General features: G+C 37.4%; 2 protein-coding genes across 2 annotated transcripts; both read left to right on the forward strand.

The window, feature by feature from the left end:
• The first annotated feature begins 1274 nt into the window (after positions 1-1274).
• Positions 1275-10705, forward strand: casp7 (caspase 7, apoptosis-related cysteine peptidase). Its single transcript, XM_066664329.1, has 8 exons — positions 1275-1412; positions 2484-2600; positions 3917-4042; positions 6032-6183; positions 6566-6694; positions 7130-7305; positions 7508-7646; positions 8002-10705. Exons 2-8 carry the CDS (start codon positions 2485-2487, stop codon positions 8226-8228), a joined length of 1065 nt encoding a protein of 354 aa, XP_066520426.1. The 5' UTR covers positions 1275-1412; position 2484; the 3' UTR covers positions 8229-10705.
• Positions 10706-17881: 7176 nt separating this feature from the next.
• Positions 17882-21789, forward strand: LOC136692373 (pleckstrin homology domain-containing family S member 1-like). The gene is made up of 9 exons (XM_066665714.1): positions 17882-17921; positions 18552-18609; positions 18928-19025; positions 19222-19340; positions 19415-19549; positions 20364-20439; positions 20530-20586; positions 20670-20760; positions 21135-21789. Exons 2-8 carry the CDS (start codon positions 18600-18602, stop codon positions 20739-20741), a joined length of 567 nt encoding a protein of 188 aa, XP_066521811.1. The 5' UTR covers positions 17882-17921; positions 18552-18599; the 3' UTR covers positions 20742-20760; positions 21135-21789.
• Positions 21790-23620: the final 1831 nt, after the last annotated feature.

Consider the following 23620-nt stretch of genomic DNA (forward strand, 5'->3'; position numbering starts at 1 on the left):
GGCATATAATCGCTAGCATTTATTTAAACATTTTTATGAAGTTTCACTCAGAATGTCCAGCCTGTTACAGTCATATGCGTATCTGTTTATGATGTACAAAACAGACATTAGAGCTAACGTCACTTTTTAATGTTGAAGTGATTTTTTTCTTGTATTTATTTTTTAAACCAGATATTTTATGAATTGTGTCTGAATTCTCACTAACACATTTCATTTTTATGTTTTAGATAAAAATGAATTCTGTAAGTATTTTGATTATTTTTTTAGGATGTGTGCTTTGGCCTCCTATTTATTAAATAAAAAAATACAAATAAAATATTAATTATTTGTACTATCTATCCTAGATCACAAGACAAATAACTGAGGTTTACCCAACACCAAATATTCATGAATGCACGTCAGCACTGTGTGTTTGTTAATGTGAGACTGTAATATTTCAAAATGCATTATGTATTTTCAAATGTTTTGGCAGAAATGTGAGTAGACTTGTGCTTTTACCATTTAAATACAATTACAAATATATAAAGAAATTAGCTGCTTTCTTTGTAGGCATTGCCTCCTCGTTTCAGGATCAGATTCCCGGCGTTCCCTGTAACGCTTCTCTCTCGGTGGCACTTAAGGGCATTCTTTACAAGATGCACATTCATTCATTCATTCATTCACTGTCTGTGAATGTCAGACTGATGGGGTGAGGAAAAACAGACATTAACATCAGGAGTTAGACTCATCTTCCACGGTTGTTTTCCCTTTATAATCATTGATAAAATAATACTCACTAAGGAAACATATATTTAGTTTAGAGGGGACTTAAGCAAAACGTTTTAACAATATTAATAAACTGAAAACTTTTTATGATTACACCTTATATTTTCATCACAAAAACAGAATGCCCAACAGGGACATGGGAAACCCAGTGTACGATAAACAAATACAGTGTAAAATGTACATAAAAACGCTTTGGGGTGGACTGCATTGTTTAACATTTGAAAAGGGTTACTTATTTCGATCGGATTTACAGAAATTATATTGTTTACATTTTTAAATAATAAATACAGTGTACAGTGTTTTGGGGACGCAAAGGGATTCAGTGATTTATGTGTGTCCCACCACAGTTCATTCAGTCACTCTTTCACCGCTCGCATTATTTCCCTCATACGTTTTCTAGTTTATAGAAATACGCCGATGTTAACGAGGTTAAAAGTTTGATTTTCACTGGCGGAATTTCTCTGTGTCTTTAAATGATAATGAGCCAAGTCATGACTCACTGGTGTACAGCTGGATACGAATGAGTTCTTTCACTTTCCTTCTCCTTAAGAGTACAACTGGGTGAACAAGTTTAGCCGTTAACGTCTGTGACCAGAATTATCTTAGACTAAGTAGCAAGTCTGTAAAGACTCCAGTCTAAAAGAAGAGTAAGTTTAATTTACTTATGTTATTTACGGTGGGTCCTGTGTTTCTTCTGTCAGTGAAGGACTGTCTGGTCTCGGCTGGAAGAAGCCGCTCGCTTTGCTAACTGCCTTTACACTAGGAATTCAGTATTCAGTACAATTAAATAACACTTTGGTTTAATGTTTGATGGTTTCGTTTGAGTGTTTGGCCACGTTTCGCAATCACAACACGTTTTAATCGTTATAAGCGTTCGTGTACCAGGCCGGACAGTCAGAAGTGAATAGAGAAATTAAAGGAGGAAACGGTTAAACTTAACTGACACTAGTTTTGCTAACAGACGGCTACTTGCTACTTCACTTTCCGTATACACTTTCCGTAAATGTGTGTGTGTGTGTATATATGTACATATATATATATATATATATATATAGTGTTAGAAATCTAGAAACTGGTTATACGCTAGATACACAGTAACTATTATAACTTTCTTAACATGAGCAATCACTTAATACCGGTTATCTGGTTGCCAGTCAATATTTTGAGCCAGTGTCTCCCGATCTATATTACATACATATATCATTTAACACAAATACAACGATCAGGGAAAATATATTGTAAACACCCACTGCACAGTAACAGCCTTTAATAAAGAATGCCCAAGGCCTCGATGTAAAAATGGATTTTTCATGTGACCAGCGTTTCTAATTGTAGCCTCCCAGCTGATTAAAGGAGCACTAAGTATATTGGGTTTTTCGGGGCTTCCTCTTGTTTAATTCATTTATACAGCACTGAAACCGTGTAACAACAAACTCCTCCATTTTAAAGCTGTAATTAAATATATATATATATATTACATTAGAAACGTTCCTTTAATAGATTGGCTCTCAGGTTTTAGCGTCCTTCATTCTTTGTTTCACACAAACACACGGTAAGAAACAAACAACTACAAAAGAGAAAAAATACACTTATTTACAAAAATAAAACCAGTCAAACAATCCACAAGCATAATAAATACACCCAACCTTTACCTCCATTATGCAAAAAAGGTACATTAATCATTTAATATCCAGTTATTAACATGCTCTTTATTACAGAATGGAAGAAGAACTGGCTAAATCTGAAATGCATGCAAAAGACAATCAGGAGGGTAAAGAAGAGAACAAAACAGATGCTAAACCTGACCTAAATCGAAGAGCATGTGTCGATGAAAAGTAAGTTGACTGTAGAATATGTGAGATTAAAGAGAATATAATAAAAATTATTTTCTATATACTTCTGTAATCTATACAAGATTTTTTCTGTTGTAATATTTGGGTTACAGTGGATTAAGAAAGAACAATGTGCAGATTTGAGACAAGTTGATGGTTTTCTCCACTGAATGGCATGATAGTAATTTTAACATATCATTCATGGTCAGCTTTGTATTGAACTGCAATATTCACTTATTTGAGGCATAAGTGGAAAAGATAATAGGGTACTTAAAAAGATCATAAATTAATATATTTAATTAAGTATTATAAATTTTTGTAGAGCGTCCTTCAGGGTGTGTTCCCGCCTGGTGCCCCGTGATTCCTGGTAGGCAAGGACCCACCGTGACCCAAATTGGATAAACACTTACAGACATTTATTCATTCATTGATTATCTGTAACCGCTTATCCAATTCAGGGTCGCGGTGGGTCCAGAGCCTACCTGGAATCTTTGGGCGCAAGGCGGGAATACACCCTGGAGGGGGCGCCAGTCCTTCACAGGGCAACAAACACACACACACACACACACACATAGTCACAAATTCACTCACACCTATGGACACTTTGGAGTCGCCAATCCACGTATCAACGTGTGTTTTTGGACTGTGGGAGGAAATCGGAGCACCCAGAGGAAACCACCTGTGTTTTTGGACTGTGGGAGGAAACCCACACAGACACAGGGAGAACACACCAACTCCTCACAGACAGTCACCAGGAGCGGGAATCGAACCCACAACTTCCAGCTGTGTGACTGTGACACTACCTGCTGCGCCACCATGCTGCCCATAGTTACAGACAATGCATGAATAAAAGAATTTTAAAAAATTTTAAAAAGCAGATAGTGTCATAGTCACACAGCTCCAGGGACCTGGAGTTGTGGGTTCGAGCCCCTCTCTGGGAGACTGTCTGTGAGGTGTTTGGTGTGTTCTCCCCGTGTCTGTGTGGGTTTCCTTCCACGGTCCAAAAACACAGGTGGTTTGGCGACTCAAAAGATAGTCCATAGATGTGAGTGTGTATACCTAGCCACTGAAAAGCATTGTGTTGTAGCGCCAATCCCAAAGCCCAGTTAAATAGGGTGGGTTGCACCAGGAAGGACATCCGGCGTAAAAACTGTGCCAGATTGCAGTTGATCTGCTATGCTGACAGGAGCAGCCGAAAGATTAAAAGATTGTTGTGGGATGTTGGTATTGTTTTTTACAATTACATAAATTTGTATCCTAATGTTTCCTATGATTGTAACATTGTTTACCATCATTTATTATTTATGGGATATTTACAGCAGTGTCTTAAAAACGGAGAAAGAAGACACTTTGACAGAAGCTTCAGTTAAAACTACGAAGTCCGGGGAAGGAGACGCAACAGATGCAAAACCTGATCGTAAAGCAAGGTTTCTTCTTTTTGGAAGGTAAATCATCATTAGTCCTCACTCTTTCTTTATTTTTTAATGATTATTTATTTTGTACATTATTGTTTATGATTCTTTGGTTAGTGCATTTTGTGTAATAAAATTGACACCAGGAAAGTTTGTGAATCATAGCAGTGTATTTATTGGGGTTACAGAAATGTACGGCTTTGGTCTGCTTTCTCCACCAGGTGGCAATAGAGTCATTGTAATTAGCCAGTCTAGGTCAGCATATCCTGGATGCAAAAGCTGTATTATCCTGTTAGAAACAGCCTGCTAACAAGACTGTTAAACTTTGGTACATTTGGCAAAATGTTTTATTATCTTTATTTATTCTTATATTTATTTATTAACTTATTTATTCCCTACATGGAAAGCAAGGCAACTGGCAACTTCTTTAGTTACAAGAATGAGAAATGGAAGTCTGAATCAGATGGGTCCTGGCTGTTTAATGGGGTTATCTGCCTCAACCTAGTATTATACCACTGACTGTATGTGTCCACAAATTGTATTTGCTTTGCATTGGACTGTGAAACTTGAGTGAAGTGCACACATTTCAATCTTCGTCTATTTAAACCTCTGGTTTCCAGACTGATAAAGCTTATTCCAGATTTCACTGAGCTTGATTATGACAGTGGGAAAGAAATTCCATTGGCATCCTGTTCATAAAAGCTTTCAAGCAAATTTCTTTTGAATTTCTGTGAACTGATCAAGTACATCTCAGTTTCCAAAACTTCAGTTTTCCCACTACAGGCTTGTAGTATTATTTATGTTGTTCTTTATGGACGAACTAGCCTGTAGGTGTGGGCATGATTGTGTGGCAGTCAGCAGAGGGTCTGTGGTGTACTGAATGACCTCAGCAGTGCAGTTGAATAGGCCTTTAGAAAGCTCTGGGGGGTGGCGTGGCTGCTGACTCAGGTAGGGTGCACCACCCCTGGCTAGCACAGCCATCACTCCACTCTTCATAGCGTATAGAGCATGTCAGGATCCTAGCGCACACCTCATCACACGCAAAGGGAAAAATCTACATAAAGAGGTGAAGTTTGGACAAAACAAGCAAAGAGGAGCAGCACGTTTCAATGCAGAGTGGCGTAGCGCTAAATGAAGAACCCAGGTAGGATAGCCCTTATCCCAGCCAAGGACGAGCTAGTCATGGTGGGTGCTTTAGGAGGGGGTGGGTGACTTTGGCAAACTGCAGCTTCAGATCACATGGGATTTCTATGGAGCACTGATTCGTCCCAGTGTATGGGGCCACATGTGTATGTGTGTGTGTTGTGTATGTGAGCAAAAGACAGTAGGAGCCCATTGTCGCACACTGGGTAACGTGTTCACTAGGTTCTTCTGGAATACTTACACATATTGTGTGTGCTATGGCCGCTGTTGCCTACCAATCTGGATGGATCCTTTGGAAATACAGCAATGGAGATATGAGAAATCTGTGAGAATTTTCCCTCAGGCATGTGAAAATACTCTTTTTGGGATTCTATTTAAGGTTTTTTACTCTGCCAAAATATTTGATTAGTTTGACTGTAATATTTTGGTGTGTGAAGAACAACTGGATACAGCCTGATTAACAGCCATGACGTTGATTTCAAACTTGTATGTTTATTTTGGATTGGTTATTTTATCATCTTTAATTACACCTCTAGATATTTATTATATCTATTACATATTTATTGCTGTTGTTTGCTCTTTAACTGTATGTTCGGTGTGTATTTGTGTTTTATTTTTGTGCTCTCATTTCAGTTATTTTTTCAGGCTGCTTATGTTGGCTAGCTTCCCATTATACCACTGAGATGACCACTATTTATACGTTATATATGTATTTCTTGATCTTCTGTGTTTAAATGTGTAAATAAGTCAGAAGAATGGCAATGTTTGTTAATACATGTATGATATATGGACAATTCTGTACATCATCAGATTCTGTTCTTTAAGCATATAAGGAGATATATGAGGTAATAAATATTTGTGTTGTTTTATGGTTCTTAGTAAGAAGACAAACGATGGCAAATTGCAGGAAAAGGACCATTCCTCTGAAGTCCATTACAGGATTGTTTCACCAGCATTCCAGTATAAGATGAGCCACCATCGAGTGGGCAAGTGCATCATCATCAATAACAAGAACTTTGATGAAAAGACAGGTATAACTTCTATAAAACCCTGCTTATCCATGATAAAGTAAAAATTAAAAAATAAGTTCTTTTTAATTTATTCTAATTCCTATGTTTTACCATTAATTTCTCATTAATATTAATAATAGAGTAAGCAGACCACCAGGTATGAGAAGATTTTAAAATGTTTTTATACAAATATAATGCTACGTTCATATGATAGTTCTTAAAATAAGCGTTTCCGTAAATGAGATGTGAGGATTTGAATAATATTTTGAAGTTTTAAGAACTGCCATGTATGACTCTATACAAGTCACATTTCTGTTCTGGAAGTGTAGAGCCAAACCAGGAAATTAAGCATCATAAAAAGCAAATAATATAGTTTTAATAGTTTTTCTTGTGTGTGGTTCAGGGATGAATGTGCGCAATGGCACAGACCGGGATGCAGGAGAGCTCTTCAAATGCTTTAAGAATCTGGGTTTTGAAGTTCTTGTCTACAATGACCAGACGTGTGCTAAAATGGAGCAGTTGTTGAAAGACGGTGAGTGTAACAGATTTAAATGGGATTCTGCTTTTAAATCAATGAAATTTTATCTTTGTGCCCAGTCCAAACCAAGTGTGTAAATAGTGTTTTCTGGCATTATATATAAAACTTCATCTCGATTTTAGTGTTGAGAACGAATTGTAGCATCACAATTACATTGCATCATTCCATTTTTTTTGCTTGGCTGTTTGTCCTGATGAAACAGGACACAGAACTGGCACCATGCGAATACACAAGGGTTTCTGTTTCCCAAAGATTTTAAAGAGTAAAAATGGAATGTGTATGTTATTAATCATGTAGGTCTTATTTGTACCATAATATCAGTTGTGTATATGCAGAGATATTGCATATAAATCAGGATGTTGATGGAAACCACAAAAGTCCTGAACCTTTTGAAACTTTTCTTTTGTTCTGGATTTGTGTTTGCGTCAGTCTCTGAAGAAGATCACAGCAACAGCTCCTGCTTTGCCTGCATCCTACTAAGCCATGGAGAAGAGGGAATGATCTATGGAACAGATGGGCCAATGCCCATCAAGAACATGACCTCACTTTTCAGAGGAGACATGTGCAAGAGCCTTGTGGGCAAGCCCAAGCTCTTCTTCATCCAGGTAAGAGGAGCTGAACCAAGAAGGAGATGGGGAGAGAAAGGAATATAGTCAAATGTTCTTTACTAGTTTCTAAATATATTGTATATTTATATATACTGTAAAATACATCTTAATTTTTTTACTTGTTTTATCAGTATATTTACTTACTTAGCAAACCCTTTCTTGTCCACTTGTGGAGGATATTAATGTGTTATTCTCACAGGCTTGTCGAGGTTCAGAGTTTGATGATGGTATACAAACTGACTCTGGACCACCCAATGATACCATTGAGACTGATGCAAATCCTAGACACAAGATTCCAGTAGAGGCAGATTTCTTGTTTGCTTATTCCACTGTTCCAGGTAATGGTTATATTTCACAGTAGATAAGCATTTCCCCATTAGATCAAACGTGCAGTTCTGAAAACATATCTTCTTGAGGAATTATTAAAGGCAAATTAGTACAGGTGAATTTTAAATGTGGACGGAACATAAATCTACTTCTTTACTGTTAGCTGCTTTTCTTTGTTAATAACATGAATTCTGTTTCATATATGTATGCATCTTTTGTAAATTCATAGATTTTAAGTCATTGTAAACATGTGTATATTTTTATAATATAGACACATTCATGCTCTTTTCTTTATATATATATTTATATATAAAGATTTTTGGCCCAAATTTCTAAACAATCACAATTACATTTTTTAATTTTCAGGTTATTACTCATGGAGGAACCCAGGCCGTGGTTCTTGGTTTGTCCAGGCCCTCTGTAATGTCCTTAATGAGTTTGGCAAGCAGCTGGAAATCATGCAAATCCTCACACGGGTGAACTATATGGTGGCAACCAGCTTTGAGTCCTGGTCAGAGGATCCACGCTTCAGTGAGAAAAAACAGATTCCTTGTGTGGTATCCATGCTGACCAAAGAGCTCTATTTCAACTAAGTTTATACAAACACCTCAGAAAGTTCTTCCAGATTTTGCACATTAAGGACTTTTTACAGGGCACACAGATTTGTACAAATTTTACTATTTCTGATCAGAACTGATCAAATGATAATGCCTCACTCTGCAAGTTTTTAATAGCACAAATTTCATGGCAGGCAGTAAAGACTCATCAGACAGACTGACTGACTAACTGACTGACTGACTAACGGACGTGACCTAGAGGTCTCAATATTCAGGGATGATCCAGACTTAGCTGGAAGTAGTGTTGTTTGTGTGTGAATGCAACTTATTTCCCACATTACGCTGGGCACTTTAGTAGATTGTTTAGAAAAGGGCTTCTTTAGTGGCGCTCCACATTCACTTGTTGCCTCTTCTGGTTATTCCATGGAACACTGAGGTCCCTGTGCTTTGTCAGCAGGCAGTGTGAAATATCCATGTTACTTTCCCAACTTAGACAGTTGCTGCCATTTTCCTTGAGACATTGAAGCACATAGATGCTCTTAAATATATTTTTAGGAATATATAGCTTTTGCCCTCTTGAATAGGTCCATAATAATTTTTTTTTACATAATTGACCAGTTATATCTGTGGTCTACAGTTACCTGCCTTAAGAGAATAAAGGGCAACTTTGTATAAATCATAATTTAAAGAGAAACCCTTGTTCTTGCTACTGCAACAAGACTAAAAAATAAAATAGGTCAGGTGTCTGAAGTGGGCAATGGCTAGACCTGGATGAGTAAACAGTAGATATTTTAGGTTGTAAGCATCACCAGATTAGGCGTTATAGGTGTTAGCAGAACCTATTGACCTGCTCTCTGTAGGATTCAAGTATATGGTGTCTGTAAACGGTTGTTTAATATTCTTAATTAGTTCAAACATAAGATGGAATGGGAGCCTGAAAACAGTTGGTAGTTTCAGCTTTAACTGGTGCAGTCTATGAATTTTATCAATGTATTGTTCTAGCTTGAATACAGTTTGTAGGTTTGTGATTGTAATTTTGGCCAAATATATTACTTATTACACATTTTATGTCACAGCAAGTTGAACAGTAATGTGAAAGACACTGACTTAGGATAGTTTAGGTATGTATGCACTGTCATTTTAAACCTAATTATTACCCTACGCACAAGTGTCCATGTGTTTGATTTTACTCCAGTTGAGGTGGTCTTAGTGGTCTTGGACATATTTGAAGGTAAAGTATTTCAATAATTCAAAACTGTTGTTATAAATAAGTGTCCGTCTATATAGCTTTTCATCAGTTGGTGTTGGTGAACGAAACACCAATTATCTGATTTAAATGAAAGAAATACTGAATTGATGTAATGTTATAAAGGGTGCCCTTTATAAGCACACTACTGACTTGAAAGGTATTGTTGGATATTCACTTCATGTTCTGTCTTGAACCTAGTTAATCCACAGAGGCAGCTACTGTATTACTGGTGACAAGTTTATTCATGAACCTCACAACTGGCCCATGAAGCTGGATTTACTATTTGCTGTAGGACTATAGTAAATACTGCAGCAAGGCTTACATCATCTGACATATTATCAACCAGCTATAAGGGTTTTAATTTTTCTTTGATTTCTTCTTTTGGGTTTGTACATAAGTTTCATTATCCTCAGTCATTGATTCACTTTTCATCTGGATATCAACTGTTGCGCATGCAATACTGTCATTTATTATCATTATTATCTGTAAGCGCTTATCCAGTTCAGGGTCGCGGTGGGTCCAGAGCCGCAAGGCGGGGAATACACCCTGGAGGGGGTGCCAGTCCTTCACAGGGCAACACAGACACACACACACATTCACTCACACCTACGGACACTTTGGAGTCACCAATCCACCTACCAACGTGTGTTTTTGGACCGTGGGAGGAAACCGGAGCACCCGGAGGAAACCCACGCGGACACGGGGAGAACACACCAACTCCTCACAGACAGTCACCCGGAGAGGGAAACGAACCCACAACCTCCAGGTCCCTGGAGCTGCGTGACTGCGACACTACCTGCTGCGCCACCGTGCCGCCCTACTGTCATTTATTTAATCACATTCTGATTGGATGAAAAGTGACTGCCATTCTGTTAGCAAAATATATAAGCCTATTAAACTAGCCCTCTCTTCCTGAGAGAGATTTCCTCATAGTTGTAGTATGCCCATGGTGTAGTGCCCAAACAGTTCCAATGGGAGTTCTTTTTCCACTTGTATTGGAATAGACTTCAAGGGAATTTTTAATTAAATCATTTTAAATGCTTTACAGTGTTTAATTAAATGGTCCTCAGGAATATATGAATAGGATTTGGAGCAATTACAGTATGACATTTCAGGGGTCGAATGACCCTCATTAAAAAAAAATTATATATATATATATTGTGAAAATATTTTGATCACTGCCATACTTTGGCTCCATTTTGAATTCAGGGCTGAATTTTTTGTAAATGACTTCACATGGAAAGAATGCCTTTGTAAACCTTATTTTGATGTATTAAAACATAAATACATCCATGTGTGTTCTGTCATTCATGAACATTGTGCACATCATTCTCTTCAAAGAGCTATCCTCTACACGATAGAGTTGGTACTGAAATCCCTGCAATTCGTCCAGGCCTCCCTTGGTTTGCTCCATCACAGTGTGAGCAGAGCTGGTGGCACCACACATCAGCTGTGCTTTCAGTTGGTGCCCTGGTTATCAGGGTCAGAACAGACAGCCTGGTAAAAGGTGTCTGTAAACATGCCTGTTCAAAAGCTACAGAGCAGGGTCATGGTGTCTGCCTCAATGATACTAGACCCCCAGAAGAGCTGTATGCATTGAAATTAGAAGCCAGTTCTGTGGATTAGCCCATGGAGGACACCATGTTGCCAGGCTTTGCAGTCACAACTGGAAGAGATATTAGGAACTTCCTTCCAGGCATCTGTGTATGGCAATCTCCAGAAAGGGAAACAATGAGCTTTGGGAGAGCAGAGTCAGCGTTCGGGAGATCCTCAGAACAATACATCAGTCCTGTACTGTTATTTTATTCACTTTTTAAAATCTATGTCTCTAAATATGTCTAAGAACACTGGTACAGAGCTTTAACCATATGGAAATGCCCTTTAAACTAAGTACTAATAAAGTCTAATTAAAGACTCTTACAGAAAACAACAGTGAATTATATTACTTTAAAGAGTGTTTTTAAGGGTTGTGGCAACTTTACCACACCTGTAATAGCATAAAATGAGGAACATCCTTTTCGGGCATTTTGTTTTTGTTTTGGCTTAGAAGAGACATTTACGCTTACTGACTGACACCTAATGTTGAAACGCATGCACAAGTAGGAAATTAATTCAGCCATATTTCAGAGAGACAAAATAAGGTGGCTCCACTATGGAGTCAAAAAAGAGTCAAAAAGATTTTGAGTTTGTAAAACAATATTCACAAATGTAACGGACTTTGTAACTGCATTTGAGTAACTACATTTGTGAGTATTGTTTTACAAACTCAAAATCTTTTTGACCCTTTTTTGACTCCATATGCCACTACACCATCTGTTGTTAGTTCAGCCATATTTCACATTCCAGTTCATGAACTAAATTTGGAACAGTTAGGTAGTGACCAAACGTCCTCTTTTCCCCAGTTAAGTCCTCTTTTTGGGATTTCTAAATTGCCAAAAATGTCCGGGATTTTGCTGTCTACAGGCTTTCCCCCCGTCCCATGTCTTGCCATAATCCCTAAATCCTTAAGTAAAATGTTCATTTTGTTGAAAGGTGAGCAGAAGGTGGAGGTTTGACCTGTTCAAGGGGTTAGAGTGTTGAGAGCTGAATTGGGACATGCGCCGCTTTAGCGATGTAGATCCACCATCCACCGCAGTGAGCAGCTCAGTGTAATCAGGGCGAGTTAAATTAGTGAACTGGCTCACGAATTGAGTGCAAATTCAAACCAAAGATTCAAAACATTGCTTACAAGCATAGGCTGCACATGCTTAAACAATGGATTATACTTCAGAACGCGTGTTTTTCACTGGATATAGCAGAAAACCACGCACAAACACATGGGAAGCCTTAATAAGAAACTGCAGAAAATTGCACGAAACTAATTGACTGGAATCAAGCCAGCCTCCACTTGGAAAAGCTTGATCAAACTAACTCTCTCATTGTTTTGGTACTCTCAACACAGCATATTCTGAACACTACAGTAAGAGCGTTTCGAGGAACTGGTTTCAAAAGAAAAGCCAAATGTCACTGACAGGAAATAAATGTAATATACATAAATAAAAAATATTTGCTATTTATTGGATGTAATGAAGATATCAGGAAGTTACTTCAAAGTAAAGGATATTTAATTGAATATTTTTCTGTCATTTTTATTCTAATGTTAATAGAAATCCTCCAATTTGCATACGCCATTTTCACTTCATAAGCAGTGATAGTACAACACCTGATTATGTCACTCACCTAATATCACATCATTCTGATGTGTCATTTCAAAATAAAGGCCCTTTGTCTTGTTCCATCTCTGTAAAATTAATTCCAAATTTAGATAATTATTAAAAGATAACCATTAGTTTCCACAGAATGATTTCACTGCAGAATGAATATACCACCTGATTATGTCACTCACGTAATATCACGTCATTCTGGTGGAAATGTTCAAAAATGTTAAAATGTTTTCTTGTTGTTTTCTGGTAAATGAGTTGCGTTAACGTCACCTCAACACAGTGCTTCAGTTTTGTAGCTTTGTATGAACAGAAAATAACAGGCTTTCCATGATCATCCATACACTGTCAGCAACTGACAAGATCATCATCATCATCGTCTTTTCCACTTAACCATTTCAGGGTCCAGGTTGCAACAGGGCAAGCAAAAAAGCCCAGACGCCTCTGTCCACCACAACTTCCACCAGCTCCTTCTGGGGGATCCCCAGGTGTTCCCAGGCCAGCCGGGAGATATAATCCCTCCAGTATGTCCTGGCTCTACCCTGAAGCCTCCTTCCAGTTGGTCGTGCCTGGTATACTTCCAGTGGGAGGCATCCAGAAGCATCCTCATCAGATGCCTGAACCACCTCAATTGACTCCCCTCAACATGAAGGAGCTACTCTACTCTGAGCTCCTCCCTAAGCACTGAACTACTCACCCAATCACTTAGAGTACACCCAGCATCCCGTCGGAGAAAGCTAATTATGGCAGCTTGTATTTGTGATCTTGTTCTTTTGATCATTACCCAGAGCTCATGACCATAGGTGAGAGTGGGTACATAGACTAAACAGTAAATTGAGCACTATGCTTTATGGCTCAGCTCTCTCTTCACCATGATGGTCTGGTAAAGTGACCACATTACTGCAGACGCTGCACCTAATCTACAGTCAATCTCACTATCCGTCTTCCCATCATTCGTGAACAAGAACCCGACATACTTGAACTACTTCACTTGGGGTAGATTCTCCCCCCCGACCTGAAAGGAGCATGCTATCTGTTTCCAGGAGATAACCATGGCCTCAGACTTGGAGGTGCTGATCCACACACTGTCCATGAACATTAGGAACAGGAGTGGAGACAAGGAGTTTGTGGAGTCCAATGCCCATGCTGAACAAGCTTGACTTACTGCCAAGGATGCAAACACAACTCAAACTCTCAGAGTAGAAGGACTGTATGGCTCACCGGAGCAACCTTGGCACCACATACAAAGCAACTCCCACAGAATCTCTCGGGGAACATGGTCATACACCTTCTCCAAATCCACAAAGCATGTGTAGAGTGGAGTAGCGAATTCCCATGCCCCTTCAATCATCTGTGAAAAAGTAAAAAGTTGGTCCATAGTTCCACAGCCAGAATGAAATCCGCATTGTTCCTCCAAAATCCTAGGTTCAACTATCAGACCAATTCTCCTTTCTAGCATCTTGGCATAGACTTTCCCAGGGAGGCTGAAAAGTGTGATGCCATTATAATTGGCACACTTTCTCCGATCCCTTTTTTTAAAAAATAGGAAGCACCTCCCCTGTTTGCCAATCCGAAAGCATCCTTCCTGAGGTCCATGCAATATTGTAGAGGTGTGTCATCCAAGACAGCCCCACAGTATCGAGTGCCTTCAGTTATACTGGGTGAATCTCATCCACTCCTGGAGCTTTGCCACCGTGAAGTTTTTTCACCAACTCAGTGACTTCAGCCATGGAATCGGAATCTGACACCCCATACACTTCTGGCCCTACCTCCTGCACAGGAGGCATGTCTCTCGGGTTAAGGATTCCTCAAAGTGTACCTTCCAACGCCCAGCAATATACTCAGTGGGGTTTAGAGTGTCACCATCCTTGCTGAGCACAGCTAGGACAGTGTCCCACCTCCCCCTTCTGAGCTGTCGGAACCTCTTTGAGGCCGCCTGGAAGTCATTCTCCATGGCCTCTCCAAACTCCTCCCATGCTCTGGATTTTGCTTTACCAAGTGCCACAGCTGCTGCCTTTTTCGCCTGATGCTACCCATCTGCAGAATCTGAAGTTCACTGAGCCAGCCAAGCCTGAAAGGCCACCTTCTTCCGCTTTACAGCTTACCTCACCCCCGGTGTCCACCAACGGGTTCTTGGGTTGCCACTATAACAGGCACCGGCAAGCTTTTGACCACACCAAGAACCAGATTCCACTGCCAAGTTCCATGACGGCCGGGGCCTCTTCACCCCCTTGCGGGTGGTGAGCCCACATGATCATCCCACTCTGCCATTTTGGGCTGAGCCCAGCCGGGTTATTTGAGCTGCTTGGCCACCAGGTGCTTGCCCTCGGGCACTACCCCCAGGCCTGGCTCCAGGGGTAGGTCCCGGTAACCCTCTCCCAGGCAGGGTACACTTTAATCCTTTTAATATATTCATAGAGATACTTCTTCGATCGTGTTTGTCTGGATCTTCACTCCGGACCTCTTTGCCATGGGAGAACCTACTGGGAGCTAACAGTTCCGGACAACATTGCCCTGGAGGTCCGCCACGACAAGGCCCTGATTTAGGAAGATAACTGAAAAGATAAACTGTTTTTTATAGTTTTTTTTTATTATTTGTTATTATTGTAAACAAAGACATTGATATGGAGCATCAAAGCTTCTCCAGACCTTCCAATGACAAGGGTATGTATTTTGGGCTTTCCTGTTTTTGGATTACCAGAAAAACCTCTGTGACAATGGCTATATGGTTAATGGCGGTCCGACTAAACTAGGCTTGCCTAGTTTCTCTTTGCTCTTGTGGCTATTATATATATATTGTCCCATGCACAAATCCTATTTTATGGGCACATTTTTCAGTTATCACAAAATTCTTAATGTAAACAAAGGTCCATACTTTGAGATGAGCTTAATAAAACATAACCATAAAATCATTATTTTAAAAAAAAGAAGCAATCATGGAAATATAATAATGTTTCCAGTCACAACTATTGACATTTTGAGTAGTTAGTCCACCTACCAATATATGTTTTAGAACTGTGGTAGGAAACCAGACACGGAATACATATCAATTTCCAACCAGACAGTCACCCAGAGCGGGGCCTGTAGAACTCTCCTTATGGTGTTTTTGTCTAAAAATAAAATATGCCTCTGCCATAAGCAGAGAGAACATACCAAACTGTGACTATAGATCAGACACATTAGATCAGTTTCGAGCATGCAAACAGATTGAAGAGCTAGCATTAAGTGAGGAAATATCATAATAATAATAATAATAATAATAATAATAATAATAATAATAATATCTTGTATTTATATAGCGCTTTTCAGGAACCCAAAGATGCTTACGATTTGTAATACACAATAGGAAAACAGATAACAAGAACGTCATGATATATACACTTGGACAGAAGTAGATACAGAAGGAAAGGACATAGTGGAAGAGCAGATTATATGCAAGTGTGAAAAGATATGATTTAAATATAAATATAAATAAACTAAAAAAGGAGATATATTTAAATAATTAGATTTGAATATAGAGAGAGAATTAGATAGTTTAGAAAGAGGAGGAAGAGAATTCCAGAGTCTAGGTGCAAAGGTAGAAAAAGCTTGGGCCCTCAGTGCAGGACCTGAGGCTGTGGGAGGGTTTATAAGGAAGGAGAAGATCAGCCAGATTGTTAAGAGCTTTATGGGTAAGTAGAAGAATTTTTAATTGAATACGACCAGAAGCCAGTGGTGATGCATGCGAGTGTGGGTGAGGAGACGCACAGCAGAATTTGTGAATGGATCATATACCAGCAAAGAGAGCATTATAGTAATCCAGATAAATGAAAACTGAGAGCAATGATCTGATTTTAGCAATGTCACGCAAGTGGAAGAATGATGTTTTAACAATCGTGTTGATGTGGGCACTGAATGAGAGGGTGGAATCAAGGAGAGGAGAGGAGGATGGAGAGACAGCTATATCATCTGCGTAGACAGTAAGAGGGGTTCATCCAGTTCTCAGGTCCAAGGACTGATCCCTGCAGAACTCCCTGAGTGACAGTGGCAGTAGAGGATGTATGACCAGAAAGGGTGACATATTGCTTTCTAAATATTTTCAGATAGTAATTTATAAAAAAACTCCTTCACAGGGCAACACACACTCACACATTCACTCGCACTATGGACACTTTTGAGTCACCAATCCACCTAACAACGTGTGTTGTTGGACCGTGGGAGGAAACCAGAGCACCTGGAGAAAACCCATGCGGACACAGGAAAAACACACCAATCTTCTCACAGTCACCCGGAGCAAAACTTGAACCCACAACCTCCAGGTACCGGGAGCCGTGTGATTGCGACACTACCTGCTGCGCCACCGTGCTGCCCCACCTTAGACATATTTAATGAAAAAATCTAGCTTAATAAAGGCTTAATAAGGACTTTCCAAGGGCATTACAATATCCCACATACAGAAGTGTTACCAAACAAATAAAGAAAGGGATTTTTTAAGGTTTTGGTGTAATAATGAGAACAAGCAATTAAGATGAGATGATTCAATTCAGTGCAATCTGAGGAAAAGGCCTGATGATTTATCAAGATCAAGTGATTATGTATTAAGCTCCTGTCTAAAGCACAACCCTGTTCATAATGCTTTTTTGTAACGCACAATTGCCATGTTGCTTTTTGACTATTTGAATTGGCATGTGGTCAAACTTAGACAAGGAAACAATGTTCAGTAAAATAATGTTGCTCAACCAGATGGAAACTAAGTTGTAGTTGTGATAAACTTTTTCCGCATTTATTTGTATTGTCTGGTTAAATTAGTGTTAATTCTGTTGTCATTTAAAGTACACCACATGTAAACATTTAAATTTTTATAGAATTCAGCTACATTAGTTGTGCCCGTTACAGATGCAGATGTTCACTGCACATTCACAGTTTGTATTATCTTTGGAGAAAGGCATGAAATGAAATGGGATAGTTTGTAGCAGCCATACATGAGCTTAATTCATAATTTTCAATGCCACACATTAGCTGGAGAATATAAACCCCTTCTGCTTTGAGAAACTGTTCTCTAGAGTGATAGAGCTCCATCCAGTGTATTTGAGCTATTTAACAGTGGTGTATCCAGAACTAATCATTCAGTACGAGTACCTTAAAATCTTAATGCTGTTGTGAAGTGAACCAATAACAAAATAAACTCCTCCACCCTCTGACATCATAGCTCAGGTTTTGACTTACTGGTCTTACTATTATTATTACACTTCCTCGTCTACTTCACTCAGCACTGTCAACACTGACAACCATAGGCACAAGGTACAGTAACATCTTTTCCGGACTGTATGAAAATAAAGTTTGTAATTTTATGTAGATGCAGTATCTCAATTCTGATTTCCTACTGCCAGGAAGTGCATAATGAGTAGTCTTAATTAAAACAAAAGGCTCTTCCACATTATGAGTTAGAGGTATAAGCCCAGCCTGGACGACTCTCTATTAAGAATACCCCTTAGCTCTTTTCCTGTTGGACATATTTGACTGAGAAATCCAGTTTTGTGGGGAAAAAAAACCTTGTGTGGAATGAACCCACACTTGAGGTCATTTATATGTTGATTTTGATGTAGCTGAGCACTTTCTGAGATTTGTCTGATGCATATCTTAAGTTCTTTACAGTTTACAGTGAAGACAAATAAAGTAAAAAAAGAATATATAAAAGTAATAACAGAAAATAACAGTAGCAAATAGCAAAATCTATACAGTATTAAATTTAAGTAAAATAAATATTTTAAGGTAATTTGTTTTCAATAATTTATATATTCAGTCAAAGATATTTGTTCCTGCACATTTATGAAACTGTTTTAGTCCCCAACAAAGATCCAGAAGTTGTCAGTATGGTGTTAAGGCTCCAGTTTCACTCTAAATAACTTATTTATTCACACTGTTTTCCAGCCATCCACATCAACCCAACACACAGTATCCCATTGTGCCGAGCTCCAAATGGCATCTCGTAAGTTTGAAAAGTGATAGAAAGACTTTTCAGGAAATAAAAGTGGTGTCTGGACCTTGTGTACACAGATTGCATTACAGGAACTGTCAGTTATTTTCAAAGATAAAAAGATTTAAAAGTATTAAAAATGGTATTTAAAAAAATTGCAACTGCTTTGAAGGACCTAAGCAATGTATGCTCCTAAGTGTATTTGTTTGTTGCCATGTTTGTAATAGGTTTAGTACAGAATCTCTGATACATCCATGTCACTATAGGTGTCAGTATGTTATTCATTGGTCTTTGTGGAAAATCTCTCAATATTCCTGGTGAAATCTGTAGGTTGTATATCACCGTTCTGCTCACATGGAACCGAAGAAAAAGAGCTCTGTTCTGGTTATCTGTACAAGTCTCCCCCAGAAAATCAAATCAGATTACAGGTAAAGTGCATGTAAAGAGCATATTCAGTATTACCAAAGATTTGTGAATCCAACATTTAATTTGGCTAACAAAAGCATAATATAGAATACTATTATTCTACAGAAAGGAGCTCCACATTTCTATGTTAGATAACCCTCTAACCAACACTCAGCAATGAATGTTGGCATTATGTTTATACTTTGCTCTACTCCTCAGAAATCATGGAAGAGGAGATTTTTTATTCTGAAGAACAGCAAAGCTTCGTTCCAGTTGGAATATTATAAAAATAAAGAGAAGACCAAGACTGAACCACTAGGAGCCATAGCTCTATCTCAGTAAGTCCCACTCTGATCTAATAATGGAAAACTAAGCACAGAAGTTGTTGAATCTGATTCCTGTTGTCTTTCAGAGTTTCACTTATGCTACTGAGGCCAGAGTCACATCCCATGTGGAAATGGGTACATCAAAATTTCAGATGCTCTGCAACCTGCGTTCTCTTCATGAAAGTGGCTGACAGGGACTATTTTTTCATTGGAGAAGACAGGTGTGATTGACATCATGTATTATAGAACATAAATGTGCATTCTTTTTTATGGCATATACATAACTATACATAGCAATGTAAATGTTTGTCAAGTTACAGATTTAGGCTAAAGTAACGTGTTGTGAGTCAGGTCCAAGGACATTTATTTGTGTACCATTGTGTATTTGTCCAAGCTGAAAAGTAAACCTTGATCTGCTAACTTAAACTAAGCTTGTACAGATTTTAAAAGGTCCTTGCCTCACATTTGACTTCTGTCCCCCCCTATATATAATGAGTTGTCAAGAGAAACCATAATCATTATTGGGCAGAATTTAAAAAGAGCATTTTACAACTGGTGGAAAAAAAAACAGAGTAGCTAGTTTCATTAGACCAAATAGACAAATAAGCAAAAAAGCATTGTTTTTTTGTGATATCACAACCAAAATTGACCATATTTGCAGCTTCACATGTTATGGAGCGTGAAGGATATGTTTTGAAATTTAACCAGTTTCTGAATGCTACATAAATCATGGTTAATTTTAACTGAAATGCCCATCAAAAACAGATTTTTGGTCAGGCTTATCTAGCCTGTAGCTGTTGATGAACTGCCTACCAAATACCACTCTAATAAGAAATAAACAATAGGAATTGGGGTAGTTTTAACAGAAAATTAAGTGTTAACATATTTCCTGTGTCTAGTTATTTATAACACACATTTTGTTTTAGTTTTAACAGAGAATGAGTGAAAGCAAAAAAATATATAATATAATGTATTAAAAAGCGTAACCCAGAGAGGTGTGTGGTTAATTTTAGAGCCTATCTGTTTCTCTCTTAGCTGGGAGGTAGAAAAGTGGTTCCGTGCTTTGTTTGATGCTCTGAATCATCGTCCACACAGACTGCTGGACCCTGAGGTATACACACACACACACACACACACACACACACACACAGTTTATAATATGCAAATACTCATTGTGTCTGCCTATTTTTGTGTCATTCAGGATTCTGGCAGGATTAAAGAGATAAGTGAGCCTCCTCTTTCACTGAACATGGACAAGGTGTGGTATTCCTCCCTCTCAGTCATAGCACCATTACGTAGACTGTAAGAAACATGCTGTATTAATGCTGCTGTTGGTTGTAGGGAGCTGAGTGGAAACTAGAAATTGACATCAGCCAAGAGTCGATCTATTCCTTTGTAAAGAAACCCAAGTAGAAGTGGGAAAGAAAAATATGTGAGTATACATACAATACTTACATGCATACGCAAACATTTCTCTGCAGATAAACTGTTTATGTTATATATATATATATTCATTGTTTTTTTACTTTATTTGTCTTCACTGTAAACTGTAAAGCACTTAAGATATGCATCAGACAAATTTCAGAAGGTGCTCAGTTACATCAAAATGAGCATATAATTGACCTCAAGTGAGGGTATATATATATATATATAGATATATTATTATTATATATATATATATATTTGTTGTCTTGCAGTCTTATTTGGAAAATACACGGCTTTGGTAAGACATCTGTTATATGTTTGACAGTTCTTCAGTTCTTATGTCATTTTACTTAAATATGGCTTTTTTCTTTTGTCAATTAGGGTAAAGACAAATCAAGATAAACACTCATTATCTATTTTGTCAGCTCCACAGACCATACAGTAGTTCTACAGTAGTAATGTAGTTCTACAACAAATTTTGTCAATAGAACTGTGAAATGTTGTTTAGATGGTGGTGATATGCTGTAGAAATGCCTTCAGCATCTTAAGAGTTTGAATAAGAGTATGTATATTTGGACTGAATGGTCTGAAGATGATAAATTAATGTAAATATTTTCAAAATTTTATTATTAGCTTTGTTGTCTGTGTTGAACTTTGAAACCTTTATATCTGTGTATAGTTGTGTAAATGCATTTCTGTATATATGCACTGACTGCATGATTAATGTATTACATTTTTTCAGGTAATGGAATGTAATGTCATTAAAGAATTTTTGTAAGGGACAGTGTGTGTTGCAGCAATATGACAATTAAATGGATGATACAGTACATTTCTAATTACTATTTTGCTAAAGAGACATAAAAATTGTATTATTGTAAATGTTTACAATACTACTGAGTGGATTTCTTTGAATTATGACAATCTTTCAATTTCTATTGATGCTGCAGGGTATCATTTTTTTCCTGTTTTTAAAACTTTGTCTTACTGACGTCATGAAATTTCACAATGCAAAGGGCAGCTGTTTTGCTGCATTGATGTAAACAAATAAAAATCAATATTAAAAGAACCAGTGTATTGTACTTGTATTACATGGGCAAAAATAATAAGCAAACAAACAAACAAATACATAAAGTCTCAAATTCTTAAATCTTGAATTTTCTAAAAATCATTCATAATACATTATACTTGTGTACACATCTTCTAATTTTTTACTTGAACAAAAGTTTTCTCTCAGCTTTTAAAAAAAAAATTACCTTGAATAATGAACATCATAATTCTTACCAAATGTTATAAATAGTGAGAAAATAAAATGATATTAGTGCATCTCAATAAATTAGAACATACAAATATTTGTTTCAGTAATTCATTTCAAAAAGTGCAAAAAGTGTCAGATAAATATGTTAAAATTGCTATATGCCTCAGAGGCTGATAACTACTTCTAGATGCCTGTAAGACAGATAATTAGTGAATGCTCTTGTCAGATATATATGATAAAATTGATATATGTCTCAGAGGCTGATATCTGGTTCTAGATGCCTGTAAGACAGATAATTAGTGAATGCGCTTGTCAGATAAATATGTTAAAATTGCTATATGCCTCAGAGGCTGATAACTACTTCTAGATGCCTGTAAGACAGATAATTAGTGAATGCGCTTGTCAGATATATATGATAAAATTGCTATATGCCTTAGAGGCTCATAACTACTTCTAGATGCCTGTAAGACAGATAATTAGTGAATGCGCTTGTCAGATATATATGATAAAATTGCTATATGCCTCAGAGGCTGATAACTACTTCTAGATGCCTGTAAGACAGATAATTAGTGAATGCTCTTGTCAGATATATATGATAAAATTGATATATGTCTCAGAGGCTGATATCTACTTCTAGATGCCTGTAAGACAGATAATTAGTGAATGCGCTTGTCAGATAAATATGTTAAAATTGCTATATGCCTCAGAGGCTGATAACTACTTCTAGATGCCTGTAAGACAGATAATTAGTGAATGCGCTTGTCAGATATATATGATAAAATTGCTATATGCCTTAGAGGCTCATAACTACTTCTAGATGCCTGTAAGACAGATAATTAGTGAATGCGCTTGTCAGATATATATGATAAAATTGCTATATGCCTCAGAGGCTGATAACTACTTCTAGATGCCTGTAAGACAGATAATTAGTGAATGCGCTTGTCAGATATATATGATAAAATTGATATATATCTCAGAGGCTGATATCTACTTCTAGATGCCTGTAAGACAGATAATTAGTGAATGCATTTGTCAGATAAATATATTAAAATTGCTATATGCCTCAGAGGCTGATAACTACTTCTAGATGCCTGTAAGACAGATAATTAGTGAATGCTCTTGTCAGATATATATGATAAAATTGATATATGTCTCAGAGGCTGATATCTGGTTCTAGATGCCTGTAAGACAGATAATTAGTGAATGCGTTTGTCAGATAAATATATTAAAATTGCTATAAGGGCTGCTGTTTTGCTGCATTGATGTAAACAAATAAAAATCAATATTAAAAGAACCAGTGTATTGTACTTGTATTACATGGGCAAAAATAATAAGCAAACAAACAAACAAATACATAAAGTCTCAAATTCTTAAATCTTGAATTTTCTAAAAATCATTCATAATACATTATACTTGTGTACACATCTTCTAATTTTTTACTTGAACAAAAATTTTCTCTCAGCTTTTAAATAAAAAAATTACCTTGAATAATGAACATCATAATTCTTACCAAATGTTATAAATAGTGAGAAAATAAAATGATATTAGTGCATCTCAATAAATTAGAACATACAAATATTTGTTTCAGTAATTCATTTCAAAAAGTGCAAAA

Source organism: Hoplias malabaricus, chromosome 3, assembly GCF_029633855.1.
Source record: "Hoplias malabaricus isolate fHopMal1 chromosome 3, fHopMal1.hap1, whole genome shotgun sequence".
Taxonomy (NCBI): Eukaryota; Metazoa; Chordata; class Actinopteri; order Characiformes; family Erythrinidae; genus Hoplias; species Hoplias malabaricus.

Excerpts from the sequence above, each read along its gene's own strand:
- LOC136692373 (XM_066665714.1), top strand. Across the intron at positions 19,550-20,363 it reads TTTTTCATTGGAGAAGACAG|CTGGGAGGTAGAAAAGTGGT; the intron begins GTGTGATTGACA and ends TTTCTCTCTTAG. Across the intron at positions 20,440-20,529 it reads ACAGACTGCTGGACCCTGAG|GATTCTGGCAGGATTAAAGA; the intron begins GTATACACACAC and ends TGTGTCATTCAG.
- casp7 (XM_066664329.1), top strand. The coding sequence starts at position 2,485 with ATGGAAGAAGAACTGGCTAAATCTGAAATGCATGCAAAAGACAATCAG. Across the intron at positions 4,043-6,031 it reads AGGTTTCTTCTTTTTGGAAG|TAAGAAGACAAACGATGGCA; the intron begins GTAAATCATCAT and ends TATGGTTCTTAG. Across the intron at positions 7,306-7,507 it reads CCAAGCTCTTCTTCATCCAG|GCTTGTCGAGGTTCAGAGTT; the intron begins GTAAGAGGAGCT and ends TTATTCTCACAG.